Source organism: Mustelus asterias, chromosome 6, assembly GCF_964213995.1.
Source record: "Mustelus asterias chromosome 6, sMusAst1.hap1.1, whole genome shotgun sequence".
NCBI classification, from domain to species: domain Eukaryota; kingdom Metazoa; phylum Chordata; class Chondrichthyes; order Carcharhiniformes; family Triakidae; genus Mustelus; species Mustelus asterias.
The window spans coordinates 138,234,317-138,248,237 of record NC_135806.1 but is presented as its reverse complement, the minus strand read 5'-3'; the positions used below and the strand labels follow the sequence as shown (position 1 = coordinate 138,248,237).

General features: G+C 46.1%; 1 protein-coding gene across 1 annotated transcript in view; it reads left to right on the top strand.

Moving 5' to 3' along the window:
- The window catches only part of cfap99 (cilia and flagella associated protein 99), a 128,492-nt gene that overhangs the window by 91,348 nt on the left and 23,223 nt on the right, over positions 1 to 13,921 (top strand). Inside the window, exons 10-11 of the mRNA XM_078213891.1 lie at positions 5,852 to 6,056; positions 6,742 to 6,883. Of these exons, the coding sequence (XP_078070017.1) occupies positions 5,852 to 6,056; positions 6,742 to 6,883 (347 nt within the window). The remainder of the gene's footprint in view (positions 1 to 5,851; positions 6,057 to 6,741; positions 6,884 to 13,921) is intronic.

The following is a 13,921-nucleotide window of genomic DNA, read 5'->3' as shown; positions in this document are numbered from 1 at the left end:
TGAGATTCCTTTCATTTGGATTTTCGCGACACTTGAGTGTCAACTTCCAAGCAGAATTTCAGATCTCCGGCCGTGACAAGCAGAACACCACTGCTTCATTGGGGTATCTTTCCTCCAACAGCCCACAGCACGGAATCACCAACATCCAGTTGCCTTCTCAGACATTCTGGGCTTCTCTGAAGCCCACTTCACTTCAAGTCAGTTCACTGCAACTTCCTTTAATTCGAAGCCTATTTCTCTGCTCCTATCTTTGATCTATTCCTGACCTTTGTTCCTTACCTGGAATTTCCTTTTGGGACCTCTCGCTGTTCCCCTCCCTGGTTTGGGACTTTCTGCTTGTCCCTTCCCATGTCCTACTCCCTGGGGCACCTACTTGGTAATGGCACTCTGGTTCAGGTCATCTGACCTTGCTCCTGTGTAGGCACGCAGGACCACTTCCCAGCCTGAAGAAGGTCAAATAAATGAACGACACTTGTGCAGTCATTTCCTAGCCAGCATGTACACAAAAGGCCCAAGGCTCACCGGGAACTGGAGTTCTCAACCTCCAACCCCGGGTTATGGTAAGTACCTCCGTTTCATCACACTAACCCAGTTGTCCTGAAAGTAATTGTGGTGCCCTCCAGTCACTCCACTGAGATTAACTAACCTCGGACAGATCTTAGCTCTCGGCCACATGTTCAACTGCAATTAGCTTGACCACCTGACACACCAAAATAAATTATCATTGTTTCATCCAAATGGTGCTTCAGCCTATTGGAGGTGACGTTAGTGTACCTTTAAGAGATGTTTTTTTCTAAATCATGTTTCTGCAGTTGTAAGCGAGCCTTTTTGGCTTCAGTTGTTTTTTTCATTATGGCACCGGTTTGTCTGGAGGAGTCTTTTTATTGCTGCTTAAAGAGGAGGGGGGGGTTGTTTATTTTTACTGGGATGTTTATAACTCTGCATTGTTAGGAGAAAAACTGGTTGGCAGATCAGGTCACAGTTACAGCATGGAAACAGGCCTTTCGGCCTAACTTGTCCATGTCGCCCAGTTTTTAACCATTAAGCTGGCCCCAATTGCCTGTGTTTGGCCCATATCCCTTTATATCCATCTTACCCATGTAACTGTCTAAATGCTTTTTAAAAGGCAAAATTGTACCCGCCTCTACTAGTACCTCCAGTAGGTCGTTCCAGACACTCACCAGCCTCTGAGTGAAAGAATTGCCCCTCTGGACCCTTTTGTATCTCTCCACTCTCACCTTAAACCTATGCCCTCTAGTTTTAGACTCCCCTACCTTTGGGAAAAGATATTGACTATCTAGCTGATCTATGCCCCTCATTATTTTATAGACCTCTACAAGGTCATTTAAACAAATGCGAGGTGATGCATTTTGGTAGATTGAACCAGGGCAGGACTTACTCAGTTAATGGTAGGGTGTTGGGGAGAGTTACAGAACAAAGAGATCTAGGGGTACATGTTCATAGCTCCTTGAAAGTGGTGTCACAGGTGGACAGAGAGGTGAAGGAGGCATTCGGCATGCTTGGTTTCATCAGTCAGAACATTGAATACAGGAGTTGGGACGAATTGTTGAAGTTGTACAAGACATTGGTGAGGCCACACTTGGAATACTGTGTAGAGTTCTGGTCACCCTATTATAGAAAGGATATTATGCTACTGGGACTTGATGGTTTGAGTTATAAGGAGAGGCTGGATAGACTGGAACTTTTTTCTCTGGAGCATAGGAGGCTGAGGGGTGATCTTATAGAGGTCTATAAAATAATAAGGGGCACAGATCAGCTAGGTAGTCAATATCTTTTCCCACAGGTAGGGGAGTCTAAAACTAGACGGCATAGGTTTATGGTGAGAGGGGAGAGGGGAAAAGTGTCCAGAGGGGCAATTTTTTCACACAGAGGGTGGTGAGTGTCTGGAACAAGCTGCCAGAGGTAGTAGTAGTTTGTCTTTTAAAAAGCATTTAGACAGTTACACGGGTAAGATGGGTATAGCGGGATATGGGCCAAATGTGGGCAATTGGGATTATCTTATAGGTTTTTTAAAAAAGGGCGACATAGACAAATTGGGCCGAAGGGCCTGTTTCCATGCTGTAAGCCTCTATGACTGTATGACACCCCAAGCCTCCTACGCTCCATGAAAAAAAGCCCCAGTCTATCCAGCCTCTCCATATAACTCAAACCATCAAGTCCCGGTAGCATTCCAGTAAACCTTTTCTGCACTCTTTCTAGTTTAATAATATCCTTAAAGGAGATAGGAGTTCTTTCATTTTCAGTTTGGAGTTGCAGATTTAAGGTTTTTAGAAGGGACAGTAACCTGAAAAGAATTGTTTCTCCCTGTCCCTGGTTTTTGGAAATTCTGCTGGTCATCTGAAAGCAAGGTCTTGCCTTTCTGAATGAGGGAATCTACTGTTGGCGGCTTGCCTAGAGTCCCTGGTGTTTTGGGAAGCTGTTCTGAGTCTATCCAAAGTATTGCAGACTTCATCCAGTATCACATGAGTATTAGTCTATGCTGTATTAAACCGGTTTGAAGGGTCTTGTTTGAGGGATTGGTTTGATTGGGACAGCTCTTATATTTATTCAGGGCTATACATTATTGTGATTGTTTTGGTGTTGTTCATAATTGACAGACGTTATTGCTAATATTCTTACAATACATGTTAACGATATTCTTAAATAAACTTTGTTTGATAAAAGCTCCCTAGTGGGTCATTTGAATCACACCTGAAGTGAAACCTCTCATGCTTATCCTCGCCAAATTCAAGATTCAAAACTTATGATCCAGGCGGGCTCCATAAAACACTTTGGAGTTTCTGACCTGAACCATAACACTATTTTTCCAAAACAAGTCATTTGGAGAGACTGCACAATCTGTGTTTTTCCTCCTTAGAGGTGAAGGTGAGTGTAATAGATCGAGAGCAGCTTGATGTGGCTTGAATCAAAAAAGCTTTATTAAAGTAAAGTAAGTAAAGTTTATTTATTAGTCACAAGTAGGCTTACGTTAACACTGCAATGAAGTTACTGTGAAAATCCCCTAGTCGCCACACTCCGGCACCTGTTCGGGTGCAATGAGGGAGAATTTAGCACGTCTTTTGGACTGTGGGAGGAAACCAGAGCACCTGGAAGAAACCCACACAGACACGGGGAGAATGTGCAGACTCCACACATAAAGTGACCCAAGCCGGGAATCAAACCCGGGTCCCTGGCACTGTGATGCAGCAGTGCTAACCACTGTGCCACCTCAACAATAAGAATAATGTATGCAACAAAGTCAGCCAGAATTATAATGTGACTGTCGTTGGTAGAACTCATTGAGGCCCCCCCCCCCCCCCCCCCCGGGAGATCGGGGTCAGGTGGGTGCCCCTTGAGCAGTGCCAGCCTAGCACTGCCAGCCTGGCAGCTTGGTACTGCTAGCCTGGCACATTGGCAGTACCAAGGTGCGGGGCCTGAGGGGCAGGGCCAAATGATGGGGCAGAGCCAGATCGAGGATGGGCTGTTCAGTGGAGGGGGACCGCTGCGCACTCTGCCACAACAATTGGTGGGATGAGGGGGCCTGGTGGTTTCAGCCACAGTCGGTCCGATTGCTGGAGCAAGGGGGGGGTGGTGAGGGCTCATGATCATCTGCAGGGCCCCGTGGTAGTGAGGGAGGGCTGGGTTTGAGCCACAGAGGCCAGCTGACAGCAGCAGAGGCAGTGACAGGTCCCTGCTGCACTCAGAGCACAGAAATCTCCACATGCGCAGAGGCGTCCTCTGCTGATATCAACCAACCTTCGGGTGATTTAGGCCCCGCCCTCTCCCCTTACTGGTGGAAAACAGATCGAGGGTTTTTTATTGCACAATGTCATAAGATTCCACTGGTGGCCTCGCCGAAAAAATGGATCTGAAACTCCGTTTTCCTGCTCGTTCTGGACTTTGAATTTTTTTGATAAGATTTGTCTCTGGAGCATCTGGCTATGTTAATGTTCTCACTGAACTGTAGGTCTGTGGGCCATAAACTGTAAGCAAAATAACCTTTCATTTTCTTCAGCTGTTATTTCATTCGCTACAAGGAATTAACACGGCCTTTCTATAAACTGTCCCCAGTTGTCTACATCGGGGACAAGTGGCTCGATTTTTCTGATTACAGGCATTGCACTAAATAAATGTACCTTACTTCCTCTTACTCCTTTGTATTCTCGATGCTCAAGTCTCCTCCCCCTCTCGCTCAACACTGCAAATTCCAATGACTTTTATTTTTTGCCTCATCGCCAATGATCTTTGGCAACTTGATGTGACGTGAATCAACAAAAGCTTTATTGCCAGCAATAAGAATAATATATATATCAGGGTCAGACAGAATTACAACGCGACTGCTCTACTCGACTCTCTGGCTCCAACTACGAGTCCTTCCTCAACCTCTGGTATGAACCCCCCTGGCGATTGGCTCAGCTTCCCACCAGGACGATCCATAGGGTCCAGCCCAATCATATGTACCTAAAGAAACAGTTCTCCCCCCCTGCCCACCCCCCCCCCCCTCCGCCACCTCCCCGCCACCCATTAAAAGGCTATGCTACTACAATGAGATTTAATGGAACTGTGTGTAAATTCATGAATGGTTTTTATTGAGTAAATTAACCAAACTGTTTCCACTGGCAGAAATGCTACCAAATCTGAAGACAGGGATTTAAGACAATTGTTGTGTTCTGGAATACATTGCCTGGTAGGGCGGTGGAAGCAGATTCATTCGTAATTTTCAGAAGAGAATTGGTCAATTACTGAAGAGACAAACACTTGTAAGATTACGTGGAAAGACCAAGGGAGTGAAATTAGGGCTAAGGATAGCTTTATCAAACTGCTGGCACAGGCATGATGGGGCAAAAGGCCTTCCCCTGAGCTTTATCATACTATGCTTCACTCTATGAGGATTGCAAAACCACACAGCCTCTTCAATGAGAAACAATATCTGAGCTGATTTTTCAGAGGAACTTTGCTCCAGGGTTCCTTTAACGAGCTAGATTTGGAAGCTATAGAAAAGTCACAAAGAAGGGCGATATGGTGGCACTGTGGTTAGCACTGCTGCTTCACAGTGCCAGGATCCCAGGTTCGATTCTGGCCTCGGGTCGCTGTCTGTGTACAGTTTGCATGTTCTCCCCTTGTCCGCGTGGGTTTCCTCCGGGTGCTCTGGTTTTCTCTCACAGTCCAAAGATGTGCGGGTTCGGTTGATTGGCTATGCTAAATTGACTCCTAATTGCACGGAGTTCCGGGAATAGGGCCTGGGTGGGATTATGGCCTGTGCAGTACGGTCTGAATGGCCTCCTTCTGTGCTGGAGGGATTCTATGATTCTATGAACATAACTATAATTGTCTGTAGTTCTAACAGTGAAACTTTCTGGAAGTAGGCTAGCTGACATCAGCCGAGGTAATTAAACCATGGGGTCCAATAGAATTTGGTTGTAGTTAGAGAAAATCCACAGTGTGTGCTCTTTAAGAAAGGAGAATTACCCACAGCAGAAACACTTGCAAAGAAATACTAACAATCCCAACTCCGCTCTGGATGTGACTGAACAACTAACACCATCAGGGGAATTTTCCCATCCGCCCGCCATGGGAATCCGAGCGGGGCGGGGGACAGACCATGAAAAGGTCTGTTGACCTCGGGCAGAATTTTCTGGTTTTGGGGCGAGGCGGGAAAATCCCGCCGCAGGAGACTGCGATAATTCATACGGTTGTTATTATGACACCGAATAATTGCACTTGATATTGGGACAGGCACATTTGGGCAAATAACCTACTTCTGTGCTGATATTTCTGTGATTAGCCCAATAATTGGACCACCTTCTACTATTAAAAAGAATGACAAGAATTTCTAATGTGGCCATTCCAGAATTGATCAGCTAATAGAAGCAGGTCGTGATCCTTCCAAATTTAACGAATTGCGGAAGAAAAGGGATGAAGAGTTTATAGAACAACAGCTGGCAGATGTACAACGCCGTTGTCTTGAAGGAAAGATCCTCTTGGAGGATGCGATTTTGGCACGGGAAGCGAGAATTGAGGAGAACAGGAAGAAAGCGGCTCTGCAGAAAGAGAAGGTATTGAGTCACTGTGTTGCATCATGTTAAATGATCAATGTATTGAAGTGTAATGGATATTTATCACCTCGCCATTCACCTATTGAGACCCGAGTGGCCATTTAATGGCCTCATAGTGCCCAGCCTTAATTTTTGAGCTGGCGAGAACAGGTGCAGGGAGGATGGGAAAGTGACATTTGTCACATATATGAATACGTGGGGACGTTGGAGCCCTGGAACTCCCTCCCTTCCTGGTCTACCCCCCAACACCATGACTGCTCCTTCCCCGACCTCCCCAGGCGTGCTCTACCCTCCTGTCTCTGGGATTTACCTTTGTCCCAGGCAGAGCGCTGGAGTACCACTTCTGACCACTGCAGCACTGCGCTTGGCCGGGTTGAAGATTAGCCAACAGCGCTCATGTGCGTGACTTCCTTCCAAGGATGGATGTACATCCCGCCGACTGCAATCAACATTCAAATGAGCGTTAAATGGCAGTGGAACTTAGAGAATCGGTGGCTGCACCTTTGGCACCGATTCTCTGGATGGCGAGAGCCAATTGCTTGCTATCCTTAAAATTCAACCCCAAGGGTGAATGTTTTAAATTCAATAGTTTAACTATCAATAAAAATAATCTAGGAAGATGTTATCCTTCTGTACTCCTCAAAGAACACAAGTCTTTTTATAACTGAAATATCTATCATTCCAGACCACAGAAATGATGCAGGAATATACAGAGAAGAGACTACGGAAAGAGAAGGAGGCAAAAGAACTGGTGGAACGGGTGGTAAAAGGACGTCACAACACAAAGCAGCAAAAATTGAAAATGCAGGAAGAAAAACAGAAGATGGGTAGGTGGCGGAAACATAATTCACTTTCAATGCTATGGCTTTTCCCATTTTTAAAATCTAGACTCCCTTTGCGGGTTCTTAATGCAATAAAGTTTTATACTTCAAAGAGAGCGGTGATGATTCATACACATGGATGTCATTGAAATACTCTCAATGATTTGGGCTTCAAAACAGACCATTCAGACAAGCTGGCTCATGCATACTCCCCAAAAGCCTCCTCCCACCCAGCCCTCCTCATCTCACCATCAGTATGTCCTTCTATTCCTTTCTTCCTCATGCACCTACTCAGTTTACCTTTAGATGCATCGATACTATCCATCTTAAGTACTCTGTGTCGGAACGAATCCTCCACTCTAACCCCTCGCTGAATAAAGAAGCTTCTCCTGAATTCCCTGTTGAATTTATTAATGACTATCTAATATTTCAGAGCAGGTGCGAAGGTCCAAATGGCCTACTCTTGCTTCTAGTTCCTATATGGTAGCACAGTGGTTAGCTGCCAGGGACCCAGGTTCGATTCCCAGCTTGGGTCATTGTTTGTATGCAGTTTGCACGTTCTCCCCGTGTCTGCTTGGGTTTCCTCCGGGTGCTCCGGTTTCCTCCCACAGTCTGAAAGACATGCTGGTTAGGTGCATTTACCCAAACAGGTGCCGGACTGTGGTGACTAGGGGAATTTCACAGTAACTCCATTGCAATGTTAATGTCTTACTTGTGACTAATAAATAAAAGAATATATATTTATGGTCCGTAATTTTGTACACCATTGCCAACTTGTATTTATAGAACTTTTTTAATGTTACAGAAGCATTATCAAGCAAAATGTGAAACTCAGTCATATGAGGAAATATTAAGGCAGCTGACTAAATATTTGGTTAAAGGTGTAGGTTTTTTAAGGAGTACCTTAAAGAAGGAATCGAGGAAGATCATCTCGAGTGTGTCCGCAGTTCTCTGCGGTAATAAGCATTGTAAGAAGTCTCACAACACCAGGTTAATCATAGAAATCATAGAAACCCTACAGTACAGAAAGAGGCCATTCGGCCCATCGAGTCTGCACCGACCACAATCCCACCCAGGCCCTATCCCCATATCCCTACATATTTTACCCGTTAATCTACGCGTCCCAGGACACTAAGGGGCAATTTTAGCATGGCCAATCAACCTAACCCGCACATCTTTGGACTGTGGGAGGAAACCGGAGCACCCGGAGGAAACCCACGCAGACACGAGGAGAATGTGCAAACTCCACACAGACAGTGACCCAAGCCGGGAACCGAACCCAGGTCCCTGGAGCTATGAAGCAGCAGTGCCAACCACTGTGCTACCGTCAAAGTCCAACAGGTTTATTTGGTAGCACAAGCCACAAGCTTTCAGAGTGCTGTTCCTTCATCAGGTGAGTGGGAGTTCTGTTCACAAACAGGGCATATAAAGACACAAACTCAATTTACAAAATAATGGTTGGAATGCAAGTTTTTACAGGTAATCAAGTCTCAAAGGCGCAGACAATGTGAGTGGAGAGAGGGTTAAGCACAGGTTAAAGAGATGTGTATTGTCTCCAGCCAGGACAGTTAGTGAGATTTTGCAAGCCCAGGCAAGTTGTGGGGGCTACAGATAGTGTGACATGAACCCAAGATCCCGGTTGAGGCCGTCCTCATGTGTGCGGAACTTGGCTATCAGTCTCTGCTCAGCGATTCTGCGTTGTGTGTCGTGAAGGCCGCCTTGGAAAACGCTTACCCGAAGATCAGAGGCCGAATGCCTGTGACTGCTGAAGTGTTCCCCAACAGGAAGAGAACAGACTTGCCTGGTGATTGTCGAGCGGTGTTCATTCATCAGTTGTCGTAGCGTCTGCATGGTTTCCCCAATGTACCATGCCTCGGGACATCCTTTCCTGCAGCGTATCAGGTAGACAACGTTGGCCGAGTTGCAAGAGTATGTACCGTGTACCTGGTGTTCTCACGTGAGACGATGGCATCCATGTCGATGATCCGGCACATCTTGCAGAGGTTGCTGTGGCAGGGTTGTGTGGTGTCGTGGTCACTGTTCTCCTGAAGGCTGGGTAGTTCGCTGCGGACAATGATCTGTTTGAGGTTGTGTGGCTGTTTGAAGGCAAGCAGTGGGGGTGTTTCTTGCCTTCAAACAACCGCACAACCTCAAACAGACCATTGTCCGCAGCAAACTACCCACCCTTCAGGAGAACAGTGACCACGACACCACACAACCCTGCCACAGCAACCTCTGCAAGACATGCGGATCATCGACTTGGATGACATCATCTTACGTGAGAACACCATCCACCAGGTACATGGTACATACTCTTGCAACTCGACCAACGTTGTCTACCTGATAACGCTGCAGGAAAGGATGTCCGGAGGCATGGTACATCGGGGAGACCATGCAGACGCTACGACAGCGGATGAATGGTCACCGCTCGACAATCAGCAGGCAGGAGTGTTTTCCTGTTGGGGAACATTTCAGCAGTCACGGGCATTCAGCCTCTAATCTTTGGGTAAGCGTTCTCCAAGGCAGCCTTCACGACACACGACAATGCAGAATCGCTGAGCAGGACCCGATAGCCAAGTTCCGCACACATGAGGACGGCCTCAACCAGGATCTTGGGTTCATGTCACACTATCTGTAACCCCCATGACTTGCCTGGGCTTGCAAAATCTCACTAACTGTCCTGTCTGGAGACAATACACATCTCTTTAACCTGTGCTTAACCCTCTCTCCACTCACATTGTCTGTATCTTTAAGACTTGATTACCTGTGAAGACTTGCATTCCAACCATTATTTTGTAAATTGAGTTTGTGCCTTTATATGCCCTGTTTGTGAACAGAACTCCCACTCATCTGATGAAGGAGCAGCGCTCTGAAAGCTTGTGGCTTGTGCTACCAAATAAACCTGCTGGACTTTAACCTGGTGTTGTGAGACTTCTTACTGAGCTTACCCCAGTCCAATGCTGGCATCTCGCATCGTAATAAGCATTACCAGGGCTGGCAACTTCCTGTTTGCAGCACACATTCAGAAAACTATTTTCTGAATTAGCTGTCATCAAGGGAGCTGAAAGCTCACATTTAACTCTCACTCACGAAGACTCATTAAGCACTCATTAAGAAAGAGGATGTGTTGGAGCTTTTGAAAAGCATCAAGTTAGATAAGTCGCTGGGACCGGATGAGATGTACCCCAGGCTACTGTGGGAGGCGAGGGAGGAGATTGCTGAGCCTCTGGCGATGATCTTTGCATCATCAATGGAGACGGGAGAGGTTCCGGAGGATTGGAGGATTGCGGATGTTGTTCCTTTATTCAAGAAAGGGAGTAGAGGTAGCCCTGGAAATTATAGACCAGTGAGTCTAACCTCAGTGGTTGGTAAGTTGATGGAGAAGATCCTGAGAGGCAGGATTTATGAACATTTGGAGCGGTATAATATGATTAAGAATAGTCAGCATGGCTTTGTCAAAGGCAGATCATGCCTTATGAGCCTGATTGAATTTTTTGAGGATGTGACGAAACACATTGATGAAGGAAGAGCAGTAGATGTAGTATATATGGACTTCAGCAAGGCATTTGATAAGGTGCCCCATGCAAGGCTTATTGAGAAAGTGAGGGGGCATGGGATCCAAGGGGACATTACTTTGTGGATCCAGAACTGGCTTGCCCACAGAAGGCAAAGAGTGGTTATAGATGGGTCATATTCTGCATGGAGGTCGGTCACCAGTGGAGTGCCCCAAGGATCTGTTCTGGGACCCTTACTCTTTGTGATTTTTATAAATGACCTGGATGAAGAAGTGGAGGGATGGGTTGGTAAGTTTGCTGATGACACAAAGGTTGGAGGTGTTGTGGATAGTGTGGAGGGATGTCAGAGTTGCAGTGAGACATTGATCGGATGCAAGACTGGGCGGAGAAGTGGCAGATGGAGTTCAACCCAGATAAGTGTGAAGTGGTTCATTTTGGCAGATCAAATAGGATGGCGGAATGTAATATTAATGGTAGGACTCTTGGCAGAGTGGAAGATCAGAAGGATCTTGGGGTCCGAGTTCATAAGACGCTCAAAGCAGCTGTGCAGGTTGGGGCTGTGGTTAAGAAGGCGTATGGTGTACTGGCCTTCATCAATCGAGGAATTGAGTTTAGGAGTCGTGGAATAATGTTGCAGCTATATAGGACCCTGGTCAGACCCCACTTGGAGTACTGTGCTCAGTTCTGGTCGCCTCATTACAGGAAGGATGTAGAAGCCATAGAAAGGGTGCAGAGGAGATTTACAAGGATGTTGCCTGGGTTGGGGAGCATGCCTTATGAGGATAGGTTGAGTGAGCTCGGCCTTTTCTCCTTGGAGAGACGAAGGATGAGGGGTGACCTGATAGAGGTGTATAAGATGTTGAGAGGTATTGATCGAGTGGATAGTCAGAGGCTTTTTCTCAGGGCTGAAATGGTTGCCACAAGAGGACACAGGTTTAAGGTGCTGGGGAGTAGGTACAGAGGAGATGTCAGGGGTAAGGTTTTCACTCAGAGGGTGGTGGGTGCGTGGAATGGGCTGCCAGCAACGGTGGTGGAGGAGGATTCAATAGGGTCTTTTAAGAGACTTTTATATAAGTACATGGAAGTTAGTAAGATAGAGGGTTATAGGTAAGCCGAGTAATCGCTAAGGTAGGGACATGTTCGGCACAACTTTGTGGGCTGAAGTGCCTGCATTGTGCTGTAGTTTTTCTATGTTTCTATCTGTTCTTTTGGAACTTCCTCTTCCCATCCACACAGCCTAATGTGCCTCCTGTTTTGGTGTTATGTTTAAACTTGGATATACAACTCTGTTCCTTGACTAAATCATTCATACGTATAGTACAGTTTCCTGGGAAATACCACGAGTCACCTGTACCCTTTATTCCTCCCTTCTACTTCAGAACCAAATTACTAACCCATCTCTCAAGGTTACCACTAATTCCATAAGCACTTATTCTTGCTAATAGTGCTTGTGTGTTCAAATGCTTTGTGGAATTCCATTTAATCAACCATCGGCAATTTCCTTTCCACCAAGCTGATGACCTTGACATGACCTACCCTGCACAAATCCATGATATTCTTTGACCAGCTCATACCTGATCAAGTGCAAAGTCACTGATATTAAAATCTAGTAAGAGCATAAGAAAAAGGACATAGGAACAGGAGCAGGTCTCCTCCTCCATTTGATAAGCTCATGGCTGATCTGATTGTGGTTTGAACTTCACCTTCCTGACTGCACCCATAACCCTTCACTCCCTTTGTATATCAAACTCAGCCTTGAATAAATTCACTGACCCCACCTCCACTGTTTTCTGGGAAAGAGAATTCTCCAGACTAATAGTTCTGTGGGGCGGGGGGGGGGGGGCGGGGGGCGGATTCTCGTTACTTCATGCAGTCTTAAATGGGAGATCTTGTACTTTGGAACTGTGTCCCCAACTTCTATCCTTTCCCCATGAAGAAACATCTGCCTGGTGATCACCCTATCAAGTCTCTTCAGTATCTTATATGTTTCATTATGATCTCATTCTTCAAACTCTAATGCTTACCTTCAGCATGTTCAGCCTTTCTCCATAAGATGTGCCCTTCATCATAAGAATGAGTCAGTTGGGGTGGCACGATGGCATTGTGGTTAGCACTGCTGCCTCACAGCACTAGGGACCCAGGTTCAATTGCAGCCTGGAGTGACTCTGTGTGGAGTTTATATGTTTTTTCCCTGTCTGCATGGGTATTCTCCGGGTGCTCTGGTTTCCTCCCACAGTCTAAAGATGTGCAGGTTAGGTGGATTGGCCATGCTAAATTGCCCTTTAGTGTACCAAGATGTGTATGTTAGAGGGATTAGCGGGGTAAATACGTGGGGCCTGAGTAAAATGTTCTGTGAGTCAGTGCTGACTTGATGGACTGAATGGCCTCCTTCTGCACTGTAGAGATTCTATGACTCCTTTGAATTGCTTTTAATGCAATTATAATCTTTGACCAAAACTGTACACTGTATTCCAGATGCGGTATGACCAAGACCCTTTGCAGCTGCAGTAAAACTTCCCTATTTTTCTATCCCATTGCAATAAATTCCAATATTCCATTGGTCTTCCTAATCACCTTTTGTACCTGCACACTAACTTCTTGTGATTGGGACGAATCCATGGTGGAGGGGGCGGGGATGTGTTCCATGGAGGCGGTTTTGTCCATTTTTATTTACATTGGTAGCCCGCTCCACCAGCATGATGTCATGGGACCTGCTCCTTGGATTTTTTTGTCCTGAAGAGACAGACTGGGATTGGTGCTGGAATGCTTTACTGTCATTCCAGATCCCTCTGTACCACGACTTCTGCAATCTCGCTCCATTTAAATAGTAGACTGCTTTATTCTCTGTTCTTCCTGCCAAAATGGACAAGTTCATATCTTTTCATGTTATGTTCTATCTGTCCAATTTCTGCCCTATCAACCTATCTATATCCCTTGTAGACTCTTTAACCCCGCTTGACAACTGACTGTCGTACCAATCTTGGGTGTCAACAACACATTTAGCTGCATACTAAAGTCTTACATCACAAAAACAGAATTTGACTAAATGGTTTTGTAAAGTAGAATTCTGCTGAAAGGTCAGCAATCTGAAACATTGGGCGCAACTTATCAATTTTTTAGCAGTGTCAACTCGGGTGGGAAAAGCTGACGGTAGCCCACCAGCTGCACTGTTGGCTTTACCCACCATATTCAAAACTACTAGCATTTTTAGGACTAAATGGCTTTTATGGCTTGGACTACATGCTTGCTGAGAAAGTTGAAATGGGGTGGACATTTCAATGTCTATGACAGTAAGGCATTCCAGCACCAATCCCAGTCTGTCTCTTCGGGACAAAAAAATCCAAGGAGCAGGTCCCATGACGTCACGCTGGTGGAGCGGGCTACTTCAATGTTTAAAAGGGTGCCCCAATGTGAATAAAAATGGACAAAACCGCCTCCATGGAACACCCCCCCCCCCCCCACCATGGATTTGTCCCCCCACACCTGCCTCCCGGAACTGCCCTCTCCCCACTGGAGGCTGCACTCCCCT